This window comes from Podarcis muralis, chromosome 12 (genome assembly GCF_964188315.1).
Source record: "Podarcis muralis chromosome 12, rPodMur119.hap1.1, whole genome shotgun sequence".
NCBI lineage: Eukaryota > Metazoa > Chordata > Lepidosauria > Squamata > Lacertidae > Podarcis > Podarcis muralis.
In genome coordinates, this window is record NC_135666.1 from 63,205,248 (window position 1) to 63,226,629 (window position 21,382).

Below are 21,382 nucleotides of genomic sequence, written 5' to 3' on the forward strand. Positions count from 1 at the left end.
GTGACATCCTTTTATATATTTGAACATGGCTATCATATCACCCCTTAACCTCCTCTTCTCCAGGCTAAACATGCCCAGCTCCCTTAGCCGTTCCTCATAAGGCATCGTTTCCAGGCCTTTGATCATTTTGGTTGCCCTCCTCTGGACACGTTCCAGTTTGTCAGTGTCCTTCTTGAACTATGGTGCCCAGAACTGGACACAGTACTCCAGGTGAGGTCTGACCAGAGCAGAATACAGTGGCACTATTACTTCCCTTGATCTAGATGCTATACTCCTATTGATGCAGCCCAGAATTGCATTGGCTTTTTTAGCTGCCGCGTCACACTGTTGGCTCATGTCCACCGGGCGCAAGGTCCACCGACCTCGGCGGAGAAAGGCAACAACCGGAGCCGATGACCAGTGGCGTAGCGTGGGTTGTCAGCACCCGGGGCAAGGCAAATAATTTGTGCCCCCTAACCCGTGGATTTTAGCACTCGAGTGCGAGCGTGCCCCCCGCCAAGATGTTACGCCAGGCCCCCCTGCACCCCCACGCTACGCCACTGCTTCAGGTCCCCCAATAAAACATTTGAGGGGGCCAGTCCCCCAGTTGATGGGCATTGCCAATGTGATCAACTATGCAGGGCGGGGTTTACTTGCCTCCCCCCCCCCAATATCATACTGTATTCACATTGGCACCCCTGATGAACTCAGCGGGGCTTACTTCTGCCCCGCAAGCCTTTGCACCTCCGTGTCTCCTTTCCTCTCTATATGTAAGAGGGTGAAGGTCAGGCTGGCAGTGCAAATAAGGGCCCCGCTGCTGAAGGCCTCGCCCGCCGCGACCTCCTGGTCCACGGGCAGGGCAAGAAAGTGCCTTTTCCTTGGGGGGGGGAGTCTTAAATTTCAAACCATTATTATTATTATGAATATCTAATGTGCGTGGTTTCTCTACCTCCACCGACGACTCGCCACGTGCGAGGAGGAAGGCGGGCTCCCTTCACCTCCCCGTCCCCTCAAGGGAAAGGGAAAACGACGTGAGGAAAAGCGACGCGGGACAGCGAGCGAGGTTCTCCTCAGAGCCTTTTCCCGCCGCCCCCTCGCAAGACAGCCCTGAAGCCGAGCGCAGAGTGAGGGGCGGGGCCCGGCAGAGTCTCACTGCCCCCCAACGCCTCTCGAGGCGGCATGAGGGGCCAGTGGTGTAGCGTGGGTTGTCAGCACCCGGGGCAAGGCAAGTAATTTGCGCCCCCTAACCCGTGGATTTTAGCACTCGAGTGCGAGCGCGCCCCCCCCAGATGTTGCAGCCGGCCCCCCTGCACCCCCCCCCATGCTACGCCACTGGGGCTGGGGGCGAGCGAAGGAGCCAAGGACCCCCCCAAAGGCTCAGCAGGAATTTATTAAATTTATTATTTGCAGAGCCCCCGCGGGCCGAGGCAGCCGAAACCCCTCCCCTTGCGCGCCTCCCCGCCCCCTCCTCTCCTTGGGCTGTAGGTGGAGCCCGTGCTCCGAGGCGCTCCAGATCCGGGCTTGGCGAGCGCCTCTCCTCCTCCCGGCCGGGTCCGGGGGCTTCCAGCCGCGCTCCGTCCTCGCCCCCCCCCCCCCCGCGGCTGAGACTTGCGCTGAGAGCCGGAGCCAGCGGCGCCCCCTTCCGCCGGGAGACCCTCGCCCGCCCACCAGCTTCCTCTCGGAGGGTTTTGGGGAGTGCAGGGCGCGGCGAGGCCCCTCAGAGCTCTCCTCCCTCCCAGTCGGCAGAAGCAGCCGCCGCCTGTGGCTGGGCCGAGGGGATGGCGTCGGCGTCGGGGTGCGGAGGCTGCCCGTGCCCGGCCAGGCGTCGGTGGCAGCGTCGGCGCTGCTGCAGCGGCTGCTCCTCCTGCGAGCAGTGAGTGGAGCGCAGCCGCAGCGGCGGCAGGGGGCGCGCACGCCCTAGGGCGCAAGGCTGGCGGTGGCGGCGGGGAGCCCGGCGGAGGAAGGAACTTGTCCCTTCCCTCTGGACTCGCGCCCCCCCCCGATGTTGCGCCCGGTGCGGCCGGCACCCCTGGCACCCCCCACGCTACGCCACTGTGAGGGGCGCCGCGTCAAGGGCGCCGGCGGGCGCAGCGGCAGCTCCTGTCAGGGCACGAGGCGGGCCCGGCGCCTCTCCCCCACCCACCCCGTCCGCCCACCCATATCCCGCTCAGGAGGGGCCGGTAGGCTGGCAAGCGCCTCACAGCAGCAGCACCAGAGAGGGAGAGAAGTCCGCCTCCCGCTGCCGCCGCCTCTTCATCCCCAGCAGCAACTTCCCTGCCCGGCTCCCCGCCGCCACCGCCTCTCCCTGCTTTGCAGTAGCAGCCGCCGCCGCCGCGGCACACCAGGCAACATCTCGTGGAACACTAGTGTGCCGCGGAACACCGGTTGGGAAACACTGCTCTGGTCCATGGGGTCACGAAGAGTCGGACATGACTAAACAACAACAACATATGCATGTACACTCCAGGTTTCCTAAAGTAACCAGCAATATAAACAGATTTGTGCAGCAATGCATATAATTGTACACAACATATGTTGGACACCCTTCTGTTGAAATGGAAGCATCTTGTGTTTTCAGTTTTCCCAAATGCTTGTCAGCTTCATTCCTGACAGCGGCTGGGAATCAAAGCAGGCAGAGAGAGATAAGGACACTGGAATGTGAGCTGGAATGTGAGAGGGAGGAGGGGCAGCCAAGTGGCAGAGCTTCAGAGAGCAGAGAGCAAGCAGAAGATAAAAAAGTTATAAACACCAATCTTAGCTCAGAGACAGAAGGGGAGAGGCCGGGAATAGCTAGCCCCAAAACTCGAAGGCGCGAAAAGGTCAGTGAGAGGACGGAAAAAGAGTGGAAGCTGAAGACTTTTTTCCCCTGTTGGAAGAAGAGGAAGGGGTGGAGTTTAGACTCGGCAACTGCAAACTTGGAGTCAGACACAGAGTGAAGGAGCTATGGAGTGATTTATGTGTTTGAGCAATAAACCTGAGATAATTACTGCCGGTGTCTCGCTTCTGTAGGAGAGCCAAGCCATTACAGATTGCCGAGTCTTATCTTAATCTCTCATGCTGGAGGACATCAAAGACCGTGATGGATGGGCAAGTACCGGACGTGGGAAGTGCGGCTGGGGGAGCAATGAGAGGGGCAGCAGAACCTACAGACCCCATAACAGAATTAAGAAGCTACACATGGCAGCTCAAAAGCCAACTAGATATTTTGGCAGGAGCACTGCAGCAACAGAGATTGACTTCAGAACAGGAAAGGAACCTCAGAGGCAGCAGGGGGCCTGGACTGAACCCGGCTAAATACAATGGAGTTACAGAAAGTTATGCAGCCTTTAGAACTGAAGCCAGATACATTTTGGACTTGAGATCAGCTGAATTCAGCTCAGATAAGCAGTGTGTTGCATGTCTGATCAGTTGGCTGGGGGGAACAGCTAAGGACTGGGCTATCACCCTTATGGAGACCCAACACAGTGCTCTAGGGAACCTGCAGGAGTTCTGGAGACTGATGGATGCCATGTTCAAGAGCCCACTAGAGCACGCCACTGCAGAACAGCAGCTACTGAACTTGCGACAAGGGGATGACTGTGGCCTCTTACTGGACTACCTTCAATTCACTAGTGCACAAGGTGGGCTGGGGACAGAACACGGCCCCTTGCTGCCATGTATCGTGCAGGGCTGAGTCCTTCGATCCTGGACAAGATGGCGAAGATGCAACCCATGCAGTCGCTGGAAGAGATAGTTCAAGCATCCTTACAGCTAGGGCTACGCCAACAGCAGAGGAAGCTAGAGAAGAGGGGGGCAGGGGGGCCCTTGGGGGGTAAGGGCCTACACTCCCAAGCTTCTGGAACAGGGGGTTGGCAGCACACCTAGTCAGGGAGAAGCTGTTGAACCGATGCAGATTGGATTGGTGGAAGGGGAGAGAACCAGGAAGGCATGGAAGGGAGTCAGCAGCGTTGGGAGACGTGCACTTGCTTTGTGTGCTCCAGGCAGGGGCATTTGGCTAAACAGTGTCCTGATAGGAAGACAGGGGGGTCCCTTTTAGGAGCCAGGGTGGAGGAAAAACCCAAACCTCAAGCAGAACAGTCGTGAAACGGCCAATCCCAGCCCTTAAGAGAGGCCAGGGGCTGGGATACAAGTCAGTAGAGGGGCCTCAAATGGAACCAGTCATTCCTGGGATAGCTCTGCCTGTGACGCTACAACTCCCAGATGGCCGCAGGGTGCAAGGGCAAGCGTTGGTGGATTCGGGGGCTTCGCTAGACTTTGTAGATGCAGATTTTGCAAAGCAACACAACCTTGGGACACGGCAACTAGACTCCCCAATACAGTACAGACGATAGATGGTAGACCCTTAATGGGGGGGAGGTGGTTCAAGCCACACAACCGTTAGGGGTGGAGGTGGTGGGGCACAAGGAGACAATGAGGTTCCATATCACTAAGTTAGCGACACACCCCATAGTCCTAGGAATGACGTGGCTCACAAAACACAATCCGGTCGTGGCCTGGTTTCAACGCTCCTTAACGTTCGCGCCAGCCTTTTGCCAAGCAAACTGCTTGAGGCGTGAAGTACCTAGAGAGGTGGGAGCGAAGGGGGCAGAGGTAGGAGGGAAACTCACGGGAGAAGAGAGTTCCATACCCCCGCAGTATAAGACCTTCAGAGACGTGTTCTGCGTGAAGGAGGCAGACCAGTTACCCCCACACCGCCCTTATGACCACAAAATAGACTTGGTGCCAGGGGCCCAGATGCCCACCAGTTGCCTCTATTCCATGTCAGAGATGGAACTAGCTGAGCTGAGGGAGTTCTTGCAGAAGAATTTGGCAAGGGGTTTTATCCGACCAACAAAGGCACCAGAGGGAGCCCCAGTTTTCTTCGTAAGCAAGAGGGACACCCCAGAAAAAAGGCTCGTTGTGGACCAACAAGCTCATGATTCCCAGCCGATACCCCTTGCCACGTATTGGGCCCGGCCTTGGCTGGGAAGGGCGGGGTATAAATAAAAAATATTATTATTATTTATCTGCTGGAGAGGTTGAGATCAGCAAAAATTTCCACCAAGTACTTAGTGATGCCGTTTGGGTTGCAATCAGGCACAGCCACCTTCCAGGCCTTCATCAATCATGTTTTGGCAGACTTCCTAGACAGGAACGTGGTATCTTACCTTGATGATCTTTTGATATACTCAGAAAGTCCTGAAAAGCATGTGCGACACATAAGGGAGGTGTTGCAACGGCTGAGGGCACATAGACTCTACGCCAAGTTGGAGAAGTGCCAGTTCCACGTGACAGAGGTGGAATTTTTTGGGTATCGTGTGTCTCCTGTGCATATGGATCCAGCGAAGGTGAAAGTGGTGTTGGAGTGGCAGAAGCCTAAGACCAAGAAGGACTTGCAGAGGTTCTTGGGCTTCGCTAACTACTACAGGAAGTTCGTGCCTAACTAATCGCAACTCACCACACCCCTCACTGACTGCTTGGGGGCAAGAAGCCGTTCGTCTGGACGGAGGAGGCGCAGTGAGCGTTTGAGAGGCTCGAGATGTTCGCTGCGGAGGAGTACCTGCACCACGTAGATCCGTACAGACCGATGGTAGTGGAGATGGATGCTTCTGAAAGGGCAGTAGGAGCTGTGCTGCTGCAGGAAGACAGCCACGGGGACTTACGGCCATGTGCATTCCACTCGCGGAAGCTGAACGCCTCAGAACAGAACTACACCATTTTGGAAAGGGAGCTGCTGGCTATAAAAGAGGCCTTGGAAACATGGAGGCATTTCCTAGAAGGTGCACAACACCAAGTGGAAGTGCGCACTGATCACAAGAACTTGGAATATTGGCAGACCGCGAGACAACTGAACCAGAGACAGATCAGGTGGTTGCAGTTCTTTGCCTGCTTCAACTTCCGCATACAATATGTACCGGGGCACCTGAACAAGAGGGCAGACGCCTTGTCCCAGAAACCGGAATACATGAGGGGAGAACAGAAGCAAGAATTGAAACACATTCTGAAGCCAGAATAGTTGCAACTAGCGGCGACGTCAATTGTCGGAGTAGAGGAGTTCAAGCGCCAAACACATGGAGATGAATTTACGCAGCAGAAACTGGCAGCGATACATAACAAGGAGAATAGCGCTGAAGGATTCACTGAAAGGGAAGGCCTCTTGTTTAAGGGTGAGGTGCTCTACGTGCCATCAGGGGATTTGCGGGCACGAGTCATGCGGCAGTGCCACGACAACCTGACGGCGGGTCACTTTGGGCAGTACAAGACCGTAGATCAACTAAGGAGATGGTTTTGGTGGCCCAGGATGAGAGAAGAGGCCCAGGAGTATGTCAGGGCATGTGACACTTGCCAACGAGCAAAAACACCTAGAGCAGCAGTAGCGGGACTTCTGCAACTGCTTCCGACTCCACAAGGACCTTGGGAGGCGATCACGATGGATTTTATCACAGACATGTCACCTTCTCGAAAGCAGACAGTGATCTGGGTCGTGGTGGACTTGTACACGAAAATGGCGCACTTCGTGCCATGCCCAAAGCTGCCGTCGGCACAGGAAACGGCCCAGATGTTTGTAGACCACGTGTTCAAACTGCACAGGCTGCCGTCGCGAGTGATTTTGGACAGAGGAACACAATTTACCTCACAGTTTTGGAGGAAGCTGATCCAGCTTTTGGAAGTTGAAGTGTGTCTGACATCAGCGAGACACGCTCAAACCAATGGAGAGTCAGAGAGGACCAATGCTACGTTGCAGCAATACCTTCGTTGCTACGTGAACTATCAGCAAGAGGACTGGGTGGATAAATTGGGACTAGCATAATTCGCGTATAACAATGCGGTACACGCGTCTACGCAACAAACACCGTTTCTGGCCAACTATGGATGACATCCGAGGGTGTTTCCTTAACCAGAGGACACCTTGTTGGTGCCGGCAGCAGAACAGTTCGTAGGGGAGATGTAGGTGTTACACAAACTACTGAGAGAAAAGCTGGACGCAGCTAAAAATGTGTATAAGAGGAATGCTGATGAACGTAGACAGCAGGGAGAAGAGATCAAGGTGGGGGGTAAGGTGTGGTTGTCGGCCAAGGACTTACCAACAAAGGGGAAGTACAAGAAGTTAGGTACAAGGCGGTTGGCGCCATTTGAAGTGGTAGAACAGGTAAACCCTGTAGCGTTCAAATTGAGATTGCCTGCCTCAATGAAGATGCATCCTGTATTTCACAGGGCTCTCCTGTCACCATACCTTCCTGCACATCCCTACCAGGAACCTAAAAAGACACCTCTTCCAGTCATGGTGGAGGATCAGGAGAAGTTTGAGATCCAACAGATTTTAGACTCAAGACTGTGTAGAAGACAGTTACAGTATTTTGTGCCATGGAAAGGTTATGGACCTGAAGAAAACTCCTCGGTACAAAGCCAGGATTTACACGCCCCAGACCTGCAACAAACCCAAGCCCAGAGGGTGGGAGGAAGAGGACGACCTTAGCGAAGAAGAAGCTGAGGAGAGTGGCACATGGTGGGCACCAGAGCAGAGAGAGCCCTCCGAGACAGGTAACGAAGCCAAGGAGGAGGAAGGGGGGCTTAGAGGAGGGGGTGATGTCAGCTTCGTTCCGGAGCTGACAGCAGCTGGGAATCAAAGCAGGCAGAGAGAGATAAGGACACTGGAATGTGAGCTGGTATGTGAGAGGGAGGAGGGGCAGCTGAGTGGCATAGCTTCAGAGAACAGAGAGAGAGCAGGCAGCAGATACCAATCTTAGCTCAGAGACAGAAGTGGAGAGGCCAGGAATAGCTAGCCCCAAAGCTCGAAGGCGCGAAAAGGTCAGTGAGAGGACGGAAAAAGAGTGGAAGCTGAAGACTTTTTTCCCCTGTTGGAAGAAGAGGAAGGGGCGGAGTTTAGACTCGGCAACTGCAAACTTGGAGTCAGACACAGAGCGAAGGAGCTATGGAGTGATTTATGTGTTTGAGCAATAAACCTGAGATAATTACTGCCGGTGTCTCGCTTCTGTGGGAGGGCCAAGCCATTATAATGCTTAGCTTTGGAGCATACAAAACAACTCATCCTCCGTTCCTTCCCAAGGGCCTTCTCCAGAGTAACCCTAGGAGCCAATCCTCGGTGACTGACTCACTTCCTTTCACTCTGATTGGCTCCAACCAGCACAAAGGGTGAGAAGACTTATTTCTGTGGCTAGAAAGCTTTCATCTCATGCTGAAGACAAGGACCTTGCTAGATCCCTGCTGCTGAAATAGAAATGAGTCTTTGACCCCCTGCAACCCCAGACCACCACAGCCCTGCTCTTTGGTGTCCAGTCATGACTGAGAACTGCATGAATGAAGCAAGACCCCCTTAAACAGGCACCAGCATACACAACCCTGATTGGATGAACTATTGAATGTAAAACAGCTGGTTATCTTTCTGTACCTGTTTCATCCCTTCTTAGGCATGGAGGCAAAATTATCCCACCTAGGATGCTGCAGCTGCCAATTGTGAGGAAAAAATACAAGTAGCTGGATGGAATCTATTTTGATTAATAATGGCCTCGATCTTATTCACAAAGCACTGGAAACCACAGAGGCTTCCATCTTCAGAAGAATAGCGAAGATGTGAGGTCAAGCTGTGCTAGACATCCTTAGCATAAAAGCCCAAGTTTACAAAGACAAGAGAAGTCATCAAGCACTTTTATCATTGATTGGCTTTTATTTCTTTTTGGAAGAGACTTAAAACACAATGAAAGAATTCCCAGTTAGTTTTTTTAATTAAAATGTATGTGGACTTCCTTTTTCTTCCCGTACAATACTAAGTTTTTGAACCAGGACTGATATTCCAAAAAATAAGAGCATGAGAGATGCAGAATGCTGAGGGCTCCTCTGCTGCAGTTTACTTGATAATGTGTCCTAAAGGCACAGAAAAAGAGGGGAGGGGTTGCACATCAGCATTCTTTATGAGCAGGATGTGACCAATGTACACACGGGAACATTACAAACAAGAAAATAATATTGATGACGCAGTAAAAACTGGGCTTGAACTTTTCAGTGCTGCAGCCCAAAACTAGAGGTAGAACAATAAATTGGGACATGCTCCCCATGTGCAGGCATGCTGCCTCTGATACTGTAGTTGTCATGACTAGTAGCCATTGACAGTCCTCTTATCTTCTGTGGGCCAGCCCCGATGTAAAACCATAAATCAGGGCAGGTCCAGGCTTGTCCTAGCAGAACAAAACACATTGGGGGCGATTTGTGAGTGCCTGGTGATGTGAAAGGTGAATTTAGCAGAATAATAACCTCAAATTATTATTATCTCCCCAAAGCTTGAACCTACTGACTGGATAGTATGCCAGAACTCACTGAGGGAAATTTATATTTTGCACTCAGAACTAAAACTCTGCCAAGGTAATAGGAAAGAAGGCAGGTGCAAGAGATTTAATAGCAAAGAAATGAGTATCCATATTTATTTTCTACTTAGCAAAATAATTGTCACGAGCCTCACAGTGGGATCAGGCTTGGGTTGGCAGGATCTGACACCGAGGAGGGAGGAAACACAGGGGGAAAGGAAACCTGGGCTGGAGGAACACCCTGACTTCAGCTGACTTTTCCTCACTTACATGGAGGAGCCTTTGCCCGTGTATTTTGGACATGAGGCCGGGCAATAAACACCCTCATCTTGCATGAGCAGCACCTATTCCAAAACAAACTACCCTGTATGGAAATGCCCTTAATATTCATCATGTATCGTATTTCGTCAACCCTTTTCATAACAGAATGACCCAAAGGAACTTCTATGTGTTGGTGTACCTTCCTTAAGCATATGAGGATTTTGAAGTCAAAAGATTGCAGATTTACTTTATCATGAGAGATCTTGCATATATCTCTTAAACTATATTTACTTACTACAAAAAGAATGATTTGTGTCTCTTACTTTCATCCCTTAATAAAGGGCCTTTAAAAACAGTTTTTTGCTTTCTGCTTTGACTTGATTACATCATTTTCCCCAGCTGCTCATTCTGATAAAGCAGGAAAGCTGATGTCACTCACCAGCCCTTTCTCGGTGATAACCTTCTTAAGGCACCTTACATCATCTGCAATATCATCATCGGGGAGATCTGTAGAGGAGAATGATGAAGACAAGTTAACCAAGAACAAACCTGAGCCCAGATATAGATACCAACTGAGGCCTCAAAGGCACAAGAATTATATCTCTGGTGATAGGGGGTCATAGACATGCAGTGATTCAGAGAAAGCTTATCTCCTCCCAGTTTGTTTCCTCCTGGTTGACATGATAAGGCATGATGCTTCATAATAACAATGAACATAACCTCCAACATGTTGAGCCCCCAAACCAGGCTGTGTTTCTTCCTGGTCGTGCTCCCACGTGAGTTACATCACCTGCACGAGATCACAGAACCCAAAAGACTCACTTTTTCCAGTGCTGTGCTCTCCTGGCATGCAAAAACGTGTGTCATGGTGCTGCAAGAGATTGTGGCCCCGAAAAAGTGCTTTTTTCAGGATGATATTGCAGCACTCAAAATGGCCACCATGCTCTTGCGCGAAAAAACGGGATGTCCTGGGACACTTGCAAGGTATGAACAAATATCATAAGAATGACAAACAGATTAATATGCAGTAAGAAACCACCCTGCATGTCAACAAGCATAGGGGCCCTCTAGGGTGGTCAGCAACCTTTTTCTTTCTTTTTTTAATAAAGTTTTTAATTTATACAACAAGAAAAAAAACAGGAAAAAAACACAAATACCAAATTACACACAAATTACAAAAATAACCATAGACACATAATTTTCTTAGCAAACAATAAAACATCTATTGGTCACTAAAGACCCAACCTCCCGTCTATTCCATATTTCAAATTCAGATTACTTAATAATACAGTGGTGCCCCGCAAGACGAACGCCTCGCAAGACGGAAAACCCGCTAGACGAAAGGGTTTTCCGTTTTGGAGGCGCTTCGCAAAACGAATTTCCCTATGGGCTTCCTTTGCAAGACGAAAGCCCATAGGGAAATCTCTGGGACAGCGGGGAAGCGCAGCGCGTCTTCCCCACTGTCCTCGGACCTCCTCCGAAGGCTGGCGGCGGGGCGGAGAGACCTCCTCCCGCCGCCAGCCTTTGGAAGGCTGCTCCGAAGGCTGGCGGCGGGAGGAGGGTTTTCCTTCCCACCGCCAACATTCAGAATGCTGTTCTGAATGTTGGGGGTGGGGAGGAAAAACCCTCCTCCCACCGCAAGCCCCGGGAACAGAGGAGAAGCGCTGTGCGCCTTCCCCTCTGTTCCCGTACCTGTCCTGAAGGCTTGCGGTGGGGAGAAAAGCCCTTCTCCGCACCGCCAGCCTGGCAAGCGGTCTCCATAGGAACGCATTAATTGATTTTCAATGCATTCCTATGGGAAACCGTGCTTCGCAAGACGAAAAACTCGCAAGAACTTGCGGAACGAATTAATTTCGTCTTGCGAGGCACCACTGTAATAATAATAATAATAATAATAATAATAATAATAATAATAATAATAATAATAATAATAAAATTTATTTATATCCCGCCCTCCCCAGCTGAAGCCGGGCTCAGGGCAGCTAACAACAATAAAACAGTACAAAAGTACAGCATAAACAACATTCTAAAATCATTCATTATAAAATTAATTAATTCAAGCCACTGGCAACCATTGGGCCAGAGCTCCGCGAAGATTGCCGAGGGAGGGTGTCAGGCTGTGCCCTAGCCAAAGGCCTGGTGGAACAGCTCTGTCTTGCAGGCCCTGCGGAAAGATGTCAAGTCCCGCAGGGCCCTGGTCTCTTGTTGCCAACACACACTTTTATCATAATTAAACTTATTCTCAATAAATCTAACTTCTTATATCTACCTTGGAACTATTACTGAAGTTCCTTGAATGCTGCAACAGAATTTGAACTACTATATTTATTTTTCAGATATTCTTTGAAAACCTCCGATTTAGAAACAAATTCCTGTTTTGATTTATTCTTTGTTTTTTCTGATAAACCATCTAATTCGGCATATTCTGTCAGCTTTTGGATCCAATCTTGTATAGAGGTAATTTCATTACTCTTCCATTTTGCTGCAGTAATGGTTCTTGATAATTTTCCCCGGGCCGGCCCGCCCCCCCCCCCCCCCCCCCCGTTTGAGGGCAGTTCAGGGGCCATAAAAAGAGGGACAGCACCAGGGGCCTTGAAGGTCTCTAATCACTTCTACACTTCAGGCTACCTTATTCTGCTATGCAGGTAAACCAGGCCTCCCTTACCAGATAGGAAACTTGCATACTGATCACAGTTCGGGTGGCCATGTATATCCTCCCCTCTACTTAAAGTGTTGCCTGGTCTAAGTTCAGTTTAGAGATAAACAACCCTAAGAAGCAAGAACTGAAGAGGTCTTGAAGTTGCCCATCAGGACCTGGCGTCTGCTGAGCACGAGTCACTTGATGTATTCCACACTGTGGCAATATGTTTTTCTATTTAAATAATAGTAATTTAAATTAAATGTACATTAATTAAATTAAATTTGTTTTCTTGTAATTATACGAGTAATTTCATAACAATTATATCTAAATTTGCATATATACAAATAAACTGCCATATGCAAATTTTGTGCAGACTGATAACCTTAAAAAAAATTCCTTTAGGGATGCATGGTGGGCTGCTTTTATTTTTGGAACAGGGCACTGAAGCAGAAGGTCCCTCTCAGAACCTGGCCTAGGTCTCCAACATATATGTATGTATGAAATAATAGGCTATAAAGTCTCATTACATAATTACCATTTGTTTCACAGTTCATGCTCTAACCTGCATCCTGCCCTTCTGGAAGTCTGCTTAGGTTCTTCCCCCCCCCCCCTCCCAAATTGCACCAGGCAACTTCAAACCTGCTCAGGTTATCAAGTGGGGATTGCATCAGTCTGGTGAATCATGCACCTGTTGGTTAATGTGCTCAGGATGTCCAAGCTGTCTTGGAGTATAGGCTTTAGAGTAGGAAGTGTGGAACCTGGGGCCCAGAGGCCAAATCCAGCTCTCTTTATCCTGCTTTCAAGACTTTCCTCAGGCCAAGCACGCACACACACCGCTTTAGCATGGTTCATCATTAATGCCTGTTTGTGCATGCTTTCTCCCTAATAGATGCACTTTTGCATAAGTTTACTGGCTGGAGTATTGCATTGCAAAATTTGGGGAAATATCCATGGCCTGTCTCTTTTTAGAAATAAGCCACTCATCTTGAGACATACAGTACATGGCACAAGCAGGAAAAAAAGGGTGACTCACAATCACAGGAAATGTTGCATTTGTTCTGTGATGGCCGCCTCTCATTAAAGCACCATTCCTGGCTGCTCAGATGGAATAGCCTGTGGTGTGGGACACCCTCTTCTGTCTCGTAGTATTCAGTGTTGTAATTAGCTGGGAATCCAGTCATACAGACATCTGGTAGGGAAGCAAAGTATAAAAACCAGGGACTCATAGTGTCCTTTCTTTCCTAAAATCAGTTCCCAAACACAGAAACAGAAAAGTATTTTTAAAACTTCTCCAAAAATCCTGCTGTTTAAACACTTTCAAAACATTGACTTACCCTTTCTTGCTTTTGACATTCTGAGTTTTGAAATGCTGTTGTTTCTATTTCAGTATTCTTAAAATAGCAATGTTTTTAACAGCTTTTAACATTTTCCTAAAACATTCTGAATTATCCAGTGCTACCTTTAATCTTGAGGACGCGGGTGGCGCTGTGGGTTAAACCACAGAGCCTACAACTTGCCAATCATAAGGTCGGCGGTTCGAATCCCCGAGACGGGGTGAGCTCCCGTTGCTTGGTCCCTGCTCCTGGCAACCTAGCAGTTCAAAAGCACGTCAAAGTGCAAGCAGATAAATGGGTATCGCTCCGGTGGGAAGGTAAAAGGCATTTCTGTGCCAGAACTCTCTGGTTTGCCAGAAGTGGCTTAGTCATGCTGGCCACATGACCTGGAAGCTGTACACCGGCTGCCTTGGCCAATAAAGCAAGATGAGCGCCGCAACCCCAGGGTCGGTCACGACTGGACCTAATGGTCAGGAGTCCCTTTACCTTTACCTTTAATCTTGCAACTGATGAAGTTCATGAAAATTTATTATATCATAAATGTGTCAGCCTTTAAGGTGCCACAAGACTCTTTATTTTCAATCTTGCCTGCTCTGTCAGTTCTCATTTTTCAGATATGCCACATTATTTTAAAATGGTCAAAGATAATAATAATACTGTAAACAAAAAACCCAAACAAATCCATATAAATTGCTACACATGTCATCTAGAAATGAGAAACCAAAGGGAGGTTGGGATCCACAACAAATTGGGTGTAAATTTATCCTAACAGAGCAGCTGGACATTGTATGTCCAACAAACAAGACTCACATTGTTTTACGTCAATACCGCGAAAGCCATCCAGCCCAAGATCTCTCAGCTTGTAAAACAATTCACAATCCTCAAACTTCCTTGTCTCGTTTTGCTACCATGAGCAGACAGAATGACAGAAGGTGAAGTGTCTTCATTGCCGCACGTCTCTCAAGTCCAGAGCCTCAGCTTTTTATGGCCCCTGCCTTTGGACTGTAGGCTGCCCAATCCATGTTAAATTGCATCATGAGTTGGTTCCTGTTAGTCCTTCTTCAAGTAGCTCTTCTGAAATCACTACTTTCAGTGGCCCCCTCACAAATGTTTGTGATTCTTTTCTTTTTTTCTTTTTAATATGAGCAAATTAAAAAGAATTCTCAAAGTATGTCCAAATGAGCCAACCCTTCTCAGGCATCTGATACCTTGTGGCCACATCCCTGGAACTAGAGACAAAGCATGTTTCTCATTTACCGTCAAAATAAATTAAAACAATTCTTTAAAAAGATAGTTAAAAAGACTCTTCTTAAAAACCTAAAAATTCCCTTAAAAGAATCAAGTCTTCAAAAAAAGTTATATGATCTAAGAAAGTTTAAAAGAACCCTTCCAAAAGAATTTAAAAATTATAATGTAGCACCTTAGAGACCAACTGAGTAGTTTTTGTGTGCATGCACACTTCTTCAGATACACTGAAACAGAAGTCACCAGACCCTTCTTCAGGTATACCCAGAACAAACTTAGTTGGTCTCTAAGGTGCTACTGGACATTTTTAAAATTTTTAAATTTATTTCTCTCAGTAGTTAGAGAAATAAAAGAAGCAAATCCTCTTTGCCAAAACAGCCCCTATTGGAATCAATGATTCATTCATTCACTTATTCAAGTTATATCCCACTTTGCCAACTCTATAGGGAGAGATTGACTATGTCATTAAGTTATTATTAATTGAGATTAGGAATACACTAGGGATTAGGGGAGATGCGATTCAGGAAACGTTATTTTTTAGTGGAAGATCCAGCCTGCACCCCAGGCCACAGATGATGGCATGCCCAGTGGGCCACAGATGATGGCATGCCCAGTGGCCTGTAATCCAAATGTGCACCATAACGTCTCCTGAAAGCAAAAGAAGGTAACAAAGCCAGGTCAGGTATACCATGAACAATCATGAGGTCTTACGAATATATCCCTTAAAAGTATCAGACTTCCACCGCCCCAAGTCCTTCATCCATTCAGCTGAGAGTCCCAAATGCATTGCTGTGCTGGTGGCCCCAATCCGAAAGGAGTTGGCTGCGTATTCAGCTGGGGGTAAACCACAGGCAGCAATCGCCCTTCACATAGCGTGCATGAACTGATGCCGTGCAAGGCGGGAGCCATCCAAATGTATGAGGAATGGGCCTGAGACGGTTGGTCTCACATACATGAAATGTCTAGTACTCTTTACTGGGCATGGCCCATTGTGACTAGTTGCTTAGAGCCGAATAAGGGCCCCCTTTTTCCCTGCTGATCAGTTTTGGAACACCGGACATGCAGGACTAAATTGGATCTGGACAAGGTCAGGTCTCTCAAACTTCCCCGAGCAGCGGAATCTTGTTGGCCCTCACAAACCACTTCGCCAACGCGCAGAGCGCCAAAGGAGGCGATGGTGTAGCCTTATTAGACTTTACTGATTGGTGGGCTCTGCGTTGCTCCCGGACGGGAGGAAGGAAGTCAAATGACACCAAGGGTTGGTTCACAGAAAGAGTTCTTTTATTCTCTCCAGATAGCAGAAGGCACTTGCATGGTCAGTCCACAGCAAGTCCAAAGAAATTAGAAATTTCATGCAGTATATATATCCTCCAGGCACCCTCTCCCTCCTTCCCCAGGAATCCAACCACATCAGCCTATACACGCAGGTTGACATCACATATGTTCCTGCTCCGGTATTCTTAACCATAAAAGGATATTCCTTCCTATACTTCTGACCATAAAAGGGTATTCCTGTTCCTACTCTTATCTTGGAGCAAGAGGTCACCAACTCCAAGAACACACTCTGGTGCTGTTCCCAGACTAGGTCTGTGCGTCAGGACGTAAGATAAGACCTAGACATGTCATCCCTACTCCACTAGAACAGCCAAGGTCATCCTTGCCGTCACAAACTGATAAAGAAGAGGGCTCTGAGCACTTGTTTATACAGCTGGGTTTTGGCTCAAGAGCTCAAGTTAAAGCATTCTAGAAATGCTCCCTTGGAAAAGGAAAAAAGTGGATTTTGGGTCCCTGCACAGAAACCCATTCCTTCAATGGGCAGCCGAAAAATAACCGGGCCTTGTACTTGGACCAACAGATACTTCTTAACTTTTATTGTTGTTGTTGTTATTTGGATTTGGCATAGAATGTCATAAGTTATGGGCCTTCTACCATCACTGCTGGGAGGCTGCAGCCTGCACCAGCCCCCCAGTGCCCTTCGCACTAAGAAATCCGCACAAGGGTCTATGGAGTAAATAGCCTTACAGAAGGAGGAGATTGCAGCTGACTGGATGTTTAAGAGTCTTTGCTGCGCGACCCAGCTCCCTCAAATGTACCAAGTATTGCAGAACTTCAGCCTTGGTAGGGTGTGTGTCAAGCCTAGCATTTTTTAATTTGCCTTGAAACTCCATAAAGTCCAACCAAGCCTTTTTATAATGTCTAAGCGTGGGTGGGACTACTGAAGCCAATACTCCCTTCAGGACATCGTGTTCCCAAGGCTCCAAAGGTGCTCCAGGAATGGCTATGGTAATTGCTGCGCCTCTGGTGCTAATGAGCGGAAACAGTCCATCTGAAAATGAGACAGAGCATGCGCGATGTCATTGTTAACCCTAGGTGTAAATTTGGCAGAGAAATAGGTGATTAATTCTAAGCACAAAAGGACAAAGCACCGGAGCATGTTTGCCACCCTAGGAGAGTGTGATGATTGTTTAGACAGGACACTGACAACCGCTTGATTGTCAATCCAGAAGCATACCTGGTGATTCCCGAACTCATCAGCCCACAAGTACACCAGAACTACGATAGGAAAATTCTAAGAAGGTGAGGTTACGCGTGATAGGTTTTCCTTGCCAGCTGGTAGGCCAACGCTGAGCACACCAGCATCCCCTAAAGTAGACACCAAACCCCAGGGAACCAACTGCATCAGACTGTACCTGAAAGTCTGAACGCAGCATCAAATTGTCCTGCCACAAAGAATTCCCCTGTACTTATCCAGGAACTTTAACCAAACCTCCAGGTCTGACTTGACCACTTTAGAGAGGCGCACTCTGTGTTGAGGAGCATTGCAGTCCCGCTGACAGCTTAGCCAATCGCCCACAAAAGGGGCAGCCAGGGGGCACTACCCGGCATGCAAAGTTGAGGTGACCCAAGAGTGATCGACTCTACCTAAGGGTGACCTTCTTGAGAGGAAGAAGTTACAGAATTAATTCCTTAAGTGCTGCTAGCTTCTCCCTTGGTAGGCTGATGTCCGTGCGATTGTGTCCAATTCAATACCCAAAATAGGTTATGGTCGAAACTGGACCCTCTGTTTTGTCTGCCACCAAAGGTACCCCAAGCTCCTCAGCCAGGGAGGTGAAAGCCTCTAAAGAGAAGCGCAATCAGGGCTATTACTAGTGATGAGAGAAAAGTTATCGAGGTAATGGGTCACCCTTTCAGAACCAGTTCTAAAGCAAAGGGCCCAGTCTAAAATTGTACTAAATGACTCAAAAGCTGCACAAGCTACTGAGCACCCTATCGGCATAAATTTGTCTATGAATAAGCCCTAAACCTAAAACCTAGCCACAGAAAGTCCTCTGGGTGAATTGGCAGGAGGCGGAAGGCGGACTCAATGACACACTTAGCCAAGAGCGCCCCCCTGCTGAACCTGTGAGTAAACTTTATAGCCTGATCAAAGGAGGCATATTTCACAGAACAAGGCTCCTGTGGTATTGCAGCATTGACTGAGCCACCTCTAGGGTAGGATGGGTTGTGGATCATACGATACTCTTTTCATACGATACTCTTTTTAGGGATGATGCCTAAAGGTGAAATGTGTAAAGCCACTATAGGCGGCTCCCTGAAGGGGCCAGCCACCCTCCCAGCCAGAATTTATTTGTTTATTTTCTTTTTGCAATAGCTAGCATTTCCCTAACTGGTTGGGTTGGTTGGTTGGTTGGTTTCATTGGCCCAATGGCCAATGAAACTAGGTTAAGACCAGGTACGCAGGTTAAAGGCCGCAGGCCTCCACCTTCCCTTCCCTTCCCAAACCAATTCCCCCTTTCTTTCTTTCTTTTTATTCTTGCTTTTGTTTTTGTTTTTTTGGTTTTTTTGTTTGTTTTTAAAGAATACACTATAGACCAGCAAGCCTAGTTCAACACCGTTTACACTGCTTATAGGCAAAATATAGATAAGAATTCATAGGCAACAACTAGTAAATACAATAGCCAATGAAATTAGGTTAATTAGAATGCGAAAGGAAGAACCATTTGTTTATTATTTGCGTATTTTAAAAGGGTCATCTAGTCCAGCCCCCTGCAAGGCAGGAATCTTTTGCCCAATATGGGGCTCGAGCCACAACTCTGAGATTAAGAGCCTCATGCTCTATGAAGTGAAAGAGTATGTTAATGATTGGTTACATTATTATCAGGTCAATGAAATGTTTAAACAAGACTTTAAAGAAAAAGGTTTTTATGAAAAAGAATCGAAGTTTCAACAAGAGATACTGAATAATGATTTAAAAATTTTGTCCAAAATGTACAAATTGCTGCTTGAATGGCACTTGAAAGATGAGGAGGTTAAGTCGGTTATGATTCATTGGGCCAAAGATTTTGGGTATAACATACAGTTGAGTGATTGGATAAAATTATGGAAGGAAGGCTTAAAATTTACTGCATGTAATGCACTAAAAGAAAATGTGATGAAAATGATGTATAGATGGTATATTACACTAGTGAAGTTAGCAAAAATGTATAAAGTCAGTAATAAATGTTGGAAATGTAAAGAAAAAGAGGGAACATTTTATCACATGTGGGAATGTAAAAAGGTGAAATGCTTCTGGGAGATGATATATAATGAGTTGAAAAAAATGTTGAAATATACATTTATAAAGAAATCAGAAGCATTTCTCTTGGGTATTGTTGTAAACGATATAAATAGAAAGGAATGTAAGCTTTTTCTATATGCAGTAACAGCAGCAAGAATACTTAAATGTTAAAAACCAACAAAAAATATTTATTTAAAAAAAAAGAGCCTCATGCTCTACTGACTGAGCTAACCCAGCTGCTTCAAGGTTATAAACAACTCAATATTGAACAGAGTTGTATTACCTTTCCCCCCAAAAGGGGACATGAAAGATACTAAAACAAACATCGGCCTTCATGAACAAATAACTCCAAATCACTTATAATAAATTAATGTATTCAAGTAAACTGTGCCAGGCGTAAGGCAATAAAATTGCAATGATATAATTAAATTTTATTATTATTACTATTATTGCTAAAAATTTTATTTATTTTATTTTTATGCTGTGCAGTCAGCTGCGTTCGTTTCTCCCTATTAACTTTAATGAAAAGCACTGTAGTGTGTGTGTGTGTGTGTGTGTGTGTGTGTGTATATATATATATAATTGCTTGAAAATATATATATATATATATGTGTGTGTGTGTGTGTATATATATATATATATATATTCATATATATATATAAAATCTATTTATCTATTTATTATTTTTAGCCCCAGAATCAGCCCCAGAAAACCCACGCGTGCTATCAATTTGTGCCACAACCACCAACTACCCAAGCATTCAGAACCAACAATGTATTAGTATTTAGTAGCAACAAGCTGAAGGCAAGCCGCAATGTAACGATAGGGACTGCAGGCTAAGAAACGTGATGCAATTAAATACCAATGCCACAATATATGTCACAATATAAAGCTACTAGCACGGAGAAACCAAGCTAGATTATAAACAATATAGCCCACAGGAGGTAAGTAAAGGTGATGGTCAGATAAATTCAAGTTCCCAGAGGGCTCGCATGCAACGGAGCTTAATAAAAAACCCCAAAATGCATCGGACATGAAAAAAGGGGCCTGCCTCTCCTAAAATGGCTGCCCGTGCTGGACCACGTGGTGAAAACAAAATGGTGACGGCCAGGGAGCCGTAACCCTGACAACAATAAACAACCAGCAGCACGAGAGCCATGGGGGGGGGGGAATTAGGCTGAAACCTGATAAACGGGCTGGTAATGCAGTCCCCAGAACAATCCCTTTTTCCTGCTTACCTCACTCGCCCCCCAAGCAAGAATAATGTACACACAAAGCAACCCCAGTGCTCCCTGACCTTGTCCTACAGTGACCAATTTAAAAGCTCCACGTGCTGCGCTGCCCCTAGCAACAGCAAACAGGCTTTTGCCCTTGGGCGACCCAGCCACCAATAGCTTAAACTGCTGCAGCAAATTACTCCCCAACTAGTTCTGCAGTCCCTCCTGGTCAGCCCCACACCAACTCCAAACCTTAGGAAGCGGCGGCTCCAAAGCACTCAGGGTGAAATGAGGGGAGGGCTCCAAAGCCGGGGAAAGAGACTTGCAGCAGAGGGCTGCCGGACAAAGCGCTACTCACAGGAAAAGAAAGGGCTCCTGCTGGCAAACAGCAGCTCTTAAGGCGAAAGCAGCAGCCGGAAAAGGCAGGCAGCAGCAGGCACAGCAACTAAAAGCAAAGGGGAAGATTAAAGCAAAAGAACAAGCAGGCGCACGTGCTCCAGAGCAGGCAACGCGGAGATAAGATCTCCGACAAACTGGAGCAGCTGGAAGCGGCAAAGAGGGAGATCCCAGGCCACCCCTGGGTGGAGCAGGCCACGCCCCCCAAGCCATCCGATTGGCTGGTCAGGGGATGATGCGATCGGGATTCCCGCAATCGCGCAGAGGCTGAGGCGCGTGCATGGTGGGAGGGTGAAGCCCCAACCCCACCTCCTTCTACGTCGGAAGTGGCTTTGCAGAAAAACAGATATTTTATTATAAATTGACATGGATATTTGCACGCACAGAAAAAACAGCTTTGTGTTTTCTCCAAAATTCTAAAAGGCAGTTCACAATATTGCATTGTCAACACA

The 21,382-nt window shown here is 47.6% G+C and overlaps 1 protein-coding gene across 1 annotated transcript in view; it reads right to left on the minus strand.

Annotated features, from left to right (window-relative positions):
• The window catches only part of LOC114607218 (alpha-lactalbumin-like), a 48,351-nt gene extending 27,222 nt beyond the window's left edge, over positions 1–21,129 (minus strand). The window contains 5 exon segments of the mRNA XM_077936611.1: positions 9,979–10,046; positions 13,214–13,421; positions 14,335–14,415; positions 14,417–14,743; positions 20,893–21,129. Coding sequence (XP_077792737.1) covers positions 9,979–10,046; positions 13,214–13,421; positions 14,335–14,415; positions 14,417–14,461 — 402 coding nt within the window. The 5' untranslated portion in view covers positions 14,462–14,743; positions 20,893–21,129.
• Positions 21,130–21,382: the final 253 nt, after the last annotated feature.